The sequence below is a fragment of the Tupaia chinensis genome, unplaced genomic scaffold, assembly GCF_000334495.1.
Source record: "Tupaia chinensis unplaced genomic scaffold, TupChi_1.0 Scaffold000425_1, whole genome shotgun sequence".
Classification (NCBI taxonomy): Eukaryota; Metazoa; Chordata; class Mammalia; order Scandentia; family Tupaiidae; genus Tupaia; species Tupaia belangeri.
The window spans coordinates 2,048,823-2,060,051 of record NW_006159930.1 but is presented as its reverse complement, the minus strand read 5'-3'; the positions used below and the strand labels follow the sequence as shown (position 1 = coordinate 2,060,051).

Sequence of the window (11,229 nt, the reverse complement as noted above, 5' to 3'; positions counted from 1 at the left end):
AGTTCTTTTCTTTTCCGAACTCCTTTTATTGTGGTTGCATTGTTCACTTGTAATACAATGGATTCAGTTTTATTCTTCATATTTCATTTTCCCCATCCCCACTATATATACTTATCCTGGTTATCTATCTGTTTGTCTGTCTATCTATCTATTATATAGCTAGCTAGCTATTATCTATTTATTTGGAGGGGACATGAAACAACGCCATGGTTCTAGGAGTTAGAGTTACATAAAAAAGAATACTCAGAGAGGTGTTATTCCTTTCTTCTGCCCTGGTCCTATTCCCCCATTCTTTCCAACCCATTCCTACCCAACATCTATAGGTAACCAATCTTATTAATTTCTGGTTTAACTCTTCTGATTTTTTTGGCACAAATGAGTAGATACCCATATATTTCCTTCTTTTTACATGAAAAGGAGCACATTTTAAACACTCTGTTCATTTAACTTTCTTTAATATAGCCTCAAAATAACTCCTTATCAGTTAATACCCTCAGTTGTACATGTGAAGAAACAGGTTAACAATGCTGAATAATTTGCCCAAGGTTACACACCTAGTAAGAAGTAGGCTGGGATGTAGGCACAAAAAGTTCTGACTCTAAAATCCATGATCCTTCTTTTATTAGTTTGTCAGCCATTGGTCCCTGGGTAGATTTTTGGGTGATTTCTTGATTTTTTAAGTTCTATTAGAACTTTAAAAAATTTTAAAAAATCAGTACATGTATGATCTGGATTATCTACATCACAGGCCTTTTCATTGCCCATAGGATCTTAAAATCATGCAACTGCCCAAAGTGAGATACTAGTTACCTGGCTGTAGCCTTGGCTTGTAGTTCAGGGAAGGCAGGATGCCCCTGCACCATGTGGTCTATCTGAAAAACAGGAGAGAGAGGTCAATTTTATAGGTCTTATATATATGTAAGCCAAAAAAATACACCAAAATGATCATTTCTTTCAACTTTCTGTCCATGAAGGATTTAAGATGGTTAATACACTTAGTCAGCAAGACTGTCTCAGCTAGAAACTCACTTTTGCTTGTCCTAGTGCCAGCCTCTTAGATTTACAACCAAGAAGCTTAGAAAGAAGAGTAACAGACAATGAAACGCCCAAGGCTGAACTGGTAGCAGTAGGTCAGCATCAGGTCTCAGAATCAATGAGAAAGGAAGGGTGCCTCAAGTTAAATGGCAGAGCGTAGGAGTTAAAAGCACTGACTTCTCTGGATCACATCATTTTCCTCTCCTGATACAGGCTGTCACCTCAGGGCAATGTCAAACCTTGTATTACTCACTATGTCTAACTAATGGAGGAGGTAAATGAAAGAATATGGCAAGAGAATCAGTTAAAATATACAAGGGGGTGGGGCTGGCTTCGTGGTACAGCGGAATTCTCTGCTCACAAGAAGCTGGATCACATATAGTGACTAGGGTTCAAATTCCTGGCCTACTTAGCATGAAACACACAGAGCAGGCACACAAGATCCAATAGGCAGGAAGACTGGAGAAAGAGGATGATGGTGTGACCAGACCCTGTAGAAGGTGCTCCTTTCTCTCTTACCTACACATATTCTACCATAAATTAAAAAATAAAACAACAAACACTTAAACAGTGCCTTAGAGTTGTCAAGAGAACTACATTTGACAGAATCATTGTCATGAGGGAAAATTAGAAAATTGCTCTCCCAAACCAGAAATGTCTGAGTTCTGCAGACATTTAAAAACCTGAGTAAAGGAATTTGTTCCTTTATCCACTTGGTAGCTTTAACTAACTAGTATGTAATATGCATCAGGAACAGAAGTGTTTCCCCATGCTGTCATTCTGCTTGTTTAGACATGCCCAGCCCTGTGCTTGAGTTCTTAAACCTAACCTGTTTGTGTATTTTCTGAATGTTTGAATCTCTAGCACTCTACAACAATGATTCAGACAGACTTATTTTCATTTAAACTATGAACAAACTAGCTATTTTGGCTTCATGGAGCTAGGCTCTCTAAGCATGTTTCTGAGAGTCACAGTTATGTATAGAGAAAGAGAATTTGTTCAGGATCTATGGAGGTCAGATTTGGGTTCTGATTCTGATTCTCAATAACCTGTGTGAATTTGTGTAGTCACTAAAGTGCTTTGAATGCCAATACACTTCTATTTTCAGCCTCCTTTTGAAACAGGGCTGCTAGGAGGTAAAATGTATCCGCTATAATGCCAACAGTAGTATGAGTGGTATTACCTAAAATCTATTGGCTATAGGTTTTTTTTATAGCTCATTTATTACACATCAATACTAAGCTAAGCATTGTACATTCATTTATTCCTTACAGTACTCCAACGAAAAAGATGTTAGTCTTCACTACGGAGGTGAGCACACTGAAACTAAAGATTAAGCAATTTGCCCGTGATCACAGGGGAGTGATGACAGAGCTATATCTCAAACTAGGGTCCCTCTCTATCTTAAGTCACTGTTCTTAACAACTATGCCATATCATCTACTAAAATTGCAGGTATAAATGAATTCAATTAGTAAATTTCTGCAGAAACATTTGAAAATAATACCAAAGTCACTGGTTATTTCAACCAAAAAAATTGCAAGTTTGATTATTTATTTCCTAAAAGTTAAGCTCTGAGTTACAGTGATGAGGTATAATCTAGACTTTGATGAACCTACTGGGATCAGTAATAGATAATTAAAGATATTTCCTGATCTGCTCCTCATGTCTATGGGAAGAGTTTAGAGGAGGGCAGACCAGCAGGTGGCGTGATATATATATATAGATAGATAGATACATAGATATATCTATGTCTGTCTGTCTATCTATCTATCTATCTATCTATCTATCTATCTATCTATCTATCTATATCTGTGTGTGTTCAATTTAAATGAATGAATAAATAAATAATTAAATTAAAAATTATAAAAAAATAAAAGAGTTTAGAGGAGGGAGGGAGATGTAGAGCTTCAAGGATAAAGTATATTTGTATACCTAGTATATAATGTGCATGCATAAATGCAGTTATTTAGTCTCTTCTAAGCTTATTTATTTTATTCAATGGTCAGTGTGTGCATGAGCATGAAACAGAAAGAAAAATAGAGAATCAAACACTTTCAACAGGATCTGGTCATTTCCCCAACCTACCATCTCTCAGTGATCTTGGGCATGTGTACATGTACCTGATGAGTTTCAGGACAACAGGGACAGGGTTCTGAACCAGTGGTCAGCCATGTGGCTTCCAGCACCGCAGTTCAATGTGCTGCTGACTGCACTAACAGGCTGAGTCTAGTTATTTAGTACTTACTGAATGCCTAATATGCTATTGCTGGGGTGAGACTGTGGGGATATAATAGAAAACAGGAAACTCATATAATAAAAGGGGCCTTCAAAATGTTAATGAAAAATGTGTATTATAAAAACACCAATGAATGGATTTTGAAATTTTTTTGCATCAAAATAAACTTGTACTTTAATTCCATTTTCTTGTAAACTTTTGAAGTATCCTTATACATGAGAAAAGTAAGGGATAAATCATTGGATACTTACCACAGAGTCAGGAGAGGTGAAACTTCAGTTGAAAAGTTAAGAGTATGGAGGAGCTAAGAGTTAGAGGCAAGGCATGTCAGAAAGGAGTCTATGGGGAGTATAGACATGAAGATGGAAGAGAATAATGATTGTGAAGATTAAGGGGACTGGTCTAGCCCGTGCCAGCATATCATGGGTGCTCAATAAATATCTGTGGAATAAATGGGATGAGTGAGCCATGGTGGAGGCATACCTATGGTGGGTTAGCTCCTCGTCTTTCTCCTTGGTGGTACTTAACCACACTTTACACTTGCTCATGCTTGTAATTGTATGTTAGATTAGATTATAAAGTGGTGGAAATATGGATGAGTGAGGTGAGTAGGGCCAGACAGCAGGTATGGAAAGCCAGAAATGTTGACTTTTATTGGGTTGGAAAGAATAGGAAATTATTTTGATTTGGGAAGCAAAATGATGAAAAGTTAAGGAAGCCTAGTCTGATAGGGCAGGCAGGTCAGGGAGCTGACCAGGCAGAAAGAGAAGGGACTGCAGACAGGGCTGAGGCTGAAAGTGGAGACACAGGGCATAGAGACCCCCTGTCCTTGCTCTATTGTAGAATTTATCAAATTCTTTTATAATCATTAGGTTATATGCCTGTATCTTACCCCACATTTTCAGTTCTTTTAAAGTAAGAACTTCATTATTTCCCACTCAATGCTTAGAACACTGCTGGGCATCTTGAATGAATGAATGAATGAGACAGATTTTGAAAACAAAAACCAAAAAATGAAAAACAAAACAAAACCACCTTAGTGACTGACCACTTACAGATCATAAGAAAATTAGAGTCAGGTGACTTTAAACTTTGGATCTCAGAAGAAGAGGAAATGTATTAATGTTGCCTTTTTATTTTCTCCACTTTTGATGCTTTGCCATGTCTCTCTGCCAGCTGATCCTGGAGAAACTGCTTCCCTTGATATTCTCGGACTCTCATGCTCAAGGCCACTATCCCCCTGCTTTAACAACCTTAGAGTCAGATACCAGATGATGAAAGCTAGGCCTTCCACCCGAGCCTGCTGGAATTATTCAAACTGACCAGTACTAAGCCAGCTTACTCTGCTCCCCTTTCCTTACCCTGACAACTACAGTAAAGGCTCTTGCACTTCATCTCCTCTGCCTCTTAACAGACTTTGGTGCTTCCGCATGCTGACCTGTAAGGCACGTAACAGCTACTTCTTTTGGGAACTGTGAGTAACAAGCTATGGTATCAATAGCAAATATCTCCTGATCTATTGGCCTCCCACAGTGATAATAATAAAAACATTTTAAAATAGTGGTTTAGAGAAAGGAACCTGGGTTTTGGAAATAAAGAGACATGAGTTCAAATTTTCAGGGTGTTCTTAGCTTCTATGCACCTTGGAGAAGTTATGTTACTTCTCAAAGCCTCATTTCCTACAACTGTACTAAGAGGATAACAACATTTGCTTTGTGGAGAGGTTGTGCTGAGTGTACATAGGTGGCCTTCAGTTTGTAACACCTACTGTGAAGGAGAAGGGGTCACCACCTAAAGAGTAAATGTGGATGGAGAATAGGATTCCGAATGGTCAGATACATTTGTTTCCCACGGCATCTGGTGGCAAAAGCCTACACTGAATAATATAGAAGGAGCCAGTTGGTCAATTAACTGAGAACTCATTTCAATAACTTGAAAGTTCCTATTCCTAGAGCCAATCTCCTTGTTTTTGCTTTATTTTCTCTCCTTTTTTTCTTTACTTTAATTTATTCATTTTTCCCCTATGAGTGAGAAAGAGAAGAGACACAGAGAGACACACAACACTCCTTAAAGGTTTTGAGTGAACTACCACCATGAACTACCACCAACTTAAGTCCACCGTGGGTCACAAGCACGCTGCATACTCAGAGATGTCTCAGGATGTGAATCCGAACATTTTGATATAGTCAGCCCTCCAGAGGATTGCATTTTACTGCTGTGCAACCATTCAACCCCATGTTCTATTCTTGAATGCACTTAGCACAATAAAGAACACAGTGCCCTGTGAGTGGCTATTTGTTACCCAATGAAATAACCAACTTCATAACAATGATTGTCTTTGTCAAGTGGTTGCCTTAGAAATATGTAGACAGAACTATTCTAATTCCATGACTATTTTCTTCTTTCCTCCATCTTCTCAGATGTCAGCTGCAAGAGCTGGCAGTTCTAAGAGTAGCCAGAAAAGGCTGAAAACTATTTGGAAAGGAAGGAAGTTTGAGATAGGTGGAGTCAGATCTTCAGGATGATTTTCAGGTCTAGATCAAGAGGAAAAGTCATCATACAATCTACAAGTTGGGTTTTTAGACCTTCCTTATAAAGGCGGCATTGGTGCATTTGGAACATAAGAGAAATAGCAGAGCAATACAGTGTAACAGAATTCATAATTAGGTAGTACAAGGTGACCTCTACTGTGGGTTGTATTGGTCATCAGAAAAGTCATGATGCACTTATCATAAAAAAAAACAGAAAATATGTCATGGCTTCTTCTTTTTTTTTTTTTTTTTTGGAGAGGTTTTTGCTAATAGGGCGTGTGCGCTCGCCAGACAGACAGAGACATAGAGACAGAAAGCGAGAAATAACCCCCCAGAGGGGATGGTCACGCCGCAATCCCTTCTCCTCCATTCTCCTCTCGGGATCTTGGGCACGCATGCACACGCGCCCGGTGTGAATTTTAAGCCACCGGGTGTGGGACGCAAACCGCGGTCAACTACGTGGGAGTCAAGTGACATAGCCATTATGCTAACTGCTGGTTCCCAAAAAATATGTCATGGCTTCTAATGACCTGATATTTTACTTAGGATATATAAGAGTTTTAAAAATTAGCCAATATTTTCACACTGAGAGATTTCACTTAAAAGTCCTCATTCTGGTTTCTCTAGAAGAATTGAAGAGTATAAAACACTGAGCATCCAGATTCCCCCATAGCAAGGGTCAGCTGGAGATGACTGGTAACCACTCTCTTAGACAAATCTGCACTCGCCTGTTTGTGGGAGGCCTCATGATTCCCTATCATTCTCCTACCACAAACATCAGACTTTATTGATTTATATCACGAACCGCGGTCAACTACGTGGGAGTCCAGTGACATAGCCATTACACTAACTGCTGGTCCCTCTTTCTGATTTCTTTAGGCATTTAATTTTTGGGCCCTTGGTGTATTAGAGATAACATAGGATAAGAAATCCTGAGATCTGAATTAAGTCCTGGCTCAGAGAGTGACCTTGAACAAGATCACTTCCAAATCTCTTTCTGAAACACTTAATAATTATTTTCATAAATAGTCAAAGGTGTGTAACACTACAAAAAGAACTGCATTACTTGAAATACCAAAACTATTGGCAAAAAGTTCATAGGCAAAAACAAAAGTACACAATAAAACCGAACCTAGAATTTAAGATTCACAGAATCTATGATGACTTTGCTAAAACAAAGACAGTTGTCTTATTGCACAATAGTTTTTCCTTATTAAATTCAGTTTCATGCACTAGTCTTAAGGTTTTTACTTTGCCTTACAGATAAAGAAACCATTAGGCTCAGAGAAATGGTCATCACTTTTCACTGCCTTCAACTGCCTTCTTTCCCTTCACATTATCCACTGCACTGATGTCACTTTTTTCATCTAGGCTATTTCAACTGTTATCTAGTTTCTAATCTGGAAATGAAAACAACTTTGCTTGATTTCTCTGGCCTTGAAATTTTCATAAATGTCTAATGAAAGAAGAAAGGGCAACCTAGACAATTTATTTTATGCTAATGGAAAGGACTGTAGGCTGCAACACTAATTAATTCCTAAGAGCAACATTCTCCTGAAGGAAAATATAAACTATGATTTTTTTGCAAGCTTTTATTAGTTTTGCTTTGAACAACTTCACTTAGAAGTGGATATATTCTGATTTAATGGAGAGCTAGTTTATTCAGTTTCACTCATCATCAAATTTGGTAGCTTTGTGTATTGTTAGAGTTTGTTAATTAGTTCACATATTTGTGAAACTAACATGCAATATTTAGTGAGCTTGTACGGGCATCATTCTAATAACTAAAGATACACAGATAAATAAAAATTATTGTTCTCACAAAGCTCTGACCACAAAGGAAAAATGAGTATGCCAATATTCCAATATTGTCTAAGCTAGTAAACTTCTTCTTAAATTCAACAAATATTAACTGAACGCCTACTCTGTTCTAGATATAGTAAGTAAGTATAGGTAATTCAGTGGCAATTAAGGCAGACATAGGCACTGTCTGCATGGACATTATATTTATTGTAAGGCAGAGATAATCAGTAAGTAAGCATAATAATTGGAGATAGTGATTAGTGCTCAGACATAAATAAATCGGTTACTATAATACAGACAATAATGTTAGCAAAAAGTTTCAGAGAAGATCTTCCTGAAGGTAGATTTTTGCTGTTGTCGAGAGATTTTTTACTATCGCGTGTATGCACTCATCAGAGAGACAGAAAGAGACAGAAAGTGAGAACTCACCCTCCAGGGGGATTGGCCATGCCAAAATCCTTTCTCCTCCATTCTCCTCTCAGGATTTTGGGTATGTATGCATACACGCCTGGTGTGAATTTCAAGCTGCCAGGTCCAGGACCTGAACTGCAGTTGACCATGTGGAGACCCAGTGCTGTAACCACTATGCAACCTGCTGTCCCAGTCCTATTTGCTTTTCAAAGAAATTGTTCAGGGGTTCTACTTCTAATAACAACCGATTAGTTCATAATATACCAATTCTCCCATAGATAATAATTATAAATGCATATCAAAATACAGAAAATAATGCTCTAAAGACATTGAAAAGTGTCCCAAATCATGTAGAAACTGGAGAGAAGCAGACACATGCAGGGAAAAGACAGTATTATGTGCCGTTGCTGATTTTATACATTTTTTGCCTGAGGCTACACTCCAATCAGTGCCATGCAGTGTGATCAACACTCTGAAAATAATATGCAGGCTTTTAAGTTAAGAAATGAGAAGTCAGAGTTCAAAGCAACCGGAGTAGCTAGAGAGAAAGAGAGGGGTGTGTGTGTGTATGTGTGTGTATGTTAGGGAATTTCAGAAAGGAGACAGCCATGCAAACGGAGTTCAATGCTGTTTACAGAAACACTATCCTCCAAATCTCTGGATGATCTCTGAATTACATGTGCATGGAACATAATAAGTAATGCAGCTAAGGCTAAAGGAATTGACAGAGATTTCAGTAGGTGCTTATTACAGGAGAGAGAAAACTTGGGAGTCTTAGTTCAGGCAAATAAAATGCCTATGAAAGCAGAAAAGCAAGACTCTTTAGAGGAGCAGAAATAATCCACTGTCTTTATAATGTATTAATTGCAATGTCCACAAAAGGATCTCAAATTACTGGACATATAGAGAAAGAGGAAAATACAATCTGTAATTAAGAGAAAAACTATTTAAAGGATAGTGAACACGAGAAGTCGCAGATATTCTAGTTGTAATATAGAATTTTTAAAGCAAGTAGTTTAATAATGCTCAAGGGTATAAAAGAAAATATTCTCATAATGAAGAAAAGGCAAAGAAATAAAGTATTAAAAAGGAAATAATAGTACTGATTAATATAATATCTAAAATAAATATGTGTTGGGTTGTCAGAAAAATCATGCTATCTTTTTTCTATATATTTCTATGCAAAGATAAGTTTAAAAGCAGATTTCCATCTTCCACTGTCCGCCCACCCAGTCAATTCTCAATCTAGCAGGGAATATCTAGAACATTCCTTTGAAAACCTAAAGCAAATCTATCATATCATCCCTCTGCTTATTATTCTCCAATGGCTTCCTATTTCTCTCAAGGAAAGGCTAAAATTCATACAGGAGACAATAACACAGCCCCATTATCTCTCTGAACTTTTTCTCTAGAACTCTCACATTGGTTCACTCTGCTCTGTCCTTTGTGTCTTCCTTGCTATGCCGGTAACGCCCTAGGTAAACAATCTCAGTAGGATCTTTGAGTTGGGTGTTCCCTCGCTCTGATATATTCTTCCCACAAGCTTCCAAATAGCTAAGTTCCTTCCCTTCACATCAATGAAGTCTACCCTAACCACCCTATTAAAAATGGTCACCTGTCCATCTGAACACATAATAAATAATAAAGGGAAATTTATTTATTTATTGCATATTACCTGTCTTCTCATGTTAGAATGAGCTTGAGAAAGGCATAGATTTGTATAGGGGGATGGACAGAAGAGGCTGTTTTATTTACTGCTATTTTCTCACTTGGAACAGTGCTTCGAACTTCATAAATGCTCAATAAATACATACTGGCTGTATAAATAAACATCACTCTAAAGAGTCTTCATTCTACAGACAATTGAAGAGTCATCAAGAGTGACAGGATCATGCCTTTGGAAAGACTTCTTTCTGCAGTCTAAGAGCAGGGTTATGGGGGAAAGATTCAAGGCAAGAAGCCAGACTGGAAGCTATGTAGGGGAAAAAAGACAAGAAATATGTGGGTATACAGAAAACACAGGAAAAAACAGAGCAGGAGGAGGGAGTAGACGTTAGTTTATGCAGAGTTAGACTCTGTATCCATGAAGTCATTTCAGTTAGCAAAATTTGAAATGCTGGGGACGCACTTACGTCTAGGCATAGATCCCTCTCCATCAATACTGACATTCATATGTTTCTCTCATGGCTTTACAAAGCCTAACAACTACATCTGCTTCAAGATACTTGAAAGGAATGTCACAGTAACTGACAATAGTTTTTTTTTGTTGTTGTTGTTGTTTTGGTAGGTTTGGCATATTTTTAATTAAATTTTAAAATTATTATTCATATATTAAATCACTATAAATCATTTAGATTGTGAAGAGACTTTACCCAGCATGATATACACCTCAGTCCAACCCAGCTGAGACTATTATACACTATTATCAACATATAAAAAACCTTATCTGTGTCCCAAAAGTGTCTTACCTCTCCATTTCCCCCCAAAATATTCTTTCCTATGCTCTTCCCCTCCCACATCTTTGTCTCTAGTGTCCATTACAATTTTTAATGCTTTTATGTTCTCCAGTCTTTCAGTCTCTACCATAGAGTGCGGACAAGGGACTCTATAAAAGCATTATAAGAAAATCTCAGGAACACATGAGTTAGATCAAGTTCTGGAAAGACCTGGGGCTTCTAGGGGCCAACATGGGTTTGAATTGAGGCACTCCCACTGATAACTGTAAGACTTTGGGCAAGTTACCTCACTTTTCACAGCCTATTGCTTTTCCATTTTTTTTTTAAGGAGATATTTTTGCTATAAGATATGTACACTCGCCAGAGAGACAAAACAGAGAGACAGAAAATGAGAAATCATCCCCTGGGGAGGATGGCCACTCCATAACTTCTTCTCATCCATTCTCCTCTCAGGATTTTGGGCATTCACACATACACATCCGGCACGTTTTAAGCCACCAGGTCTGGGACTAGAACCATAGTCAACTATGTGGGAGTCTAGCGATGTAACCATTATGCAACTGCTGGTCCCCATGGCCTATTTCTTCATCAGTAAAACAAATATCATAACACTGATTTCAGATACATGAAGATACAGTGAATGTTAATGGGCCTAAAAATTCTAGGCACATAACAGCAACTCACTGAGTATTAGCCACTACATTTCAAGGAGGCTGTAGGGGTAGCACTCTATTTTTTATTTATATATATATATA

The 11,229-nt window shown here is 37.8% G+C and overlaps 1 protein-coding gene across 6 annotated transcripts in view; it reads right to left on the bottom strand.

Moving 5' to 3' along the window:
- Positions 1–11,229, bottom strand: part of FGGY (FGGY carbohydrate kinase domain containing) — a 443,688-nt gene that overhangs the window by 135,872 nt on the left and 296,587 nt on the right. For all 6 annotated transcript variants that reach the window (XM_014590284.2, XM_006154914.3, XM_014590286.2 and 3 more), the window contains one exon: positions 811–872. In XM_014590284.2, coding sequence (XP_014445770.1) covers positions 811–872 — 62 coding nt within the window. The remainder of the gene's footprint in view (positions 1–810; positions 873–11,229) is intronic.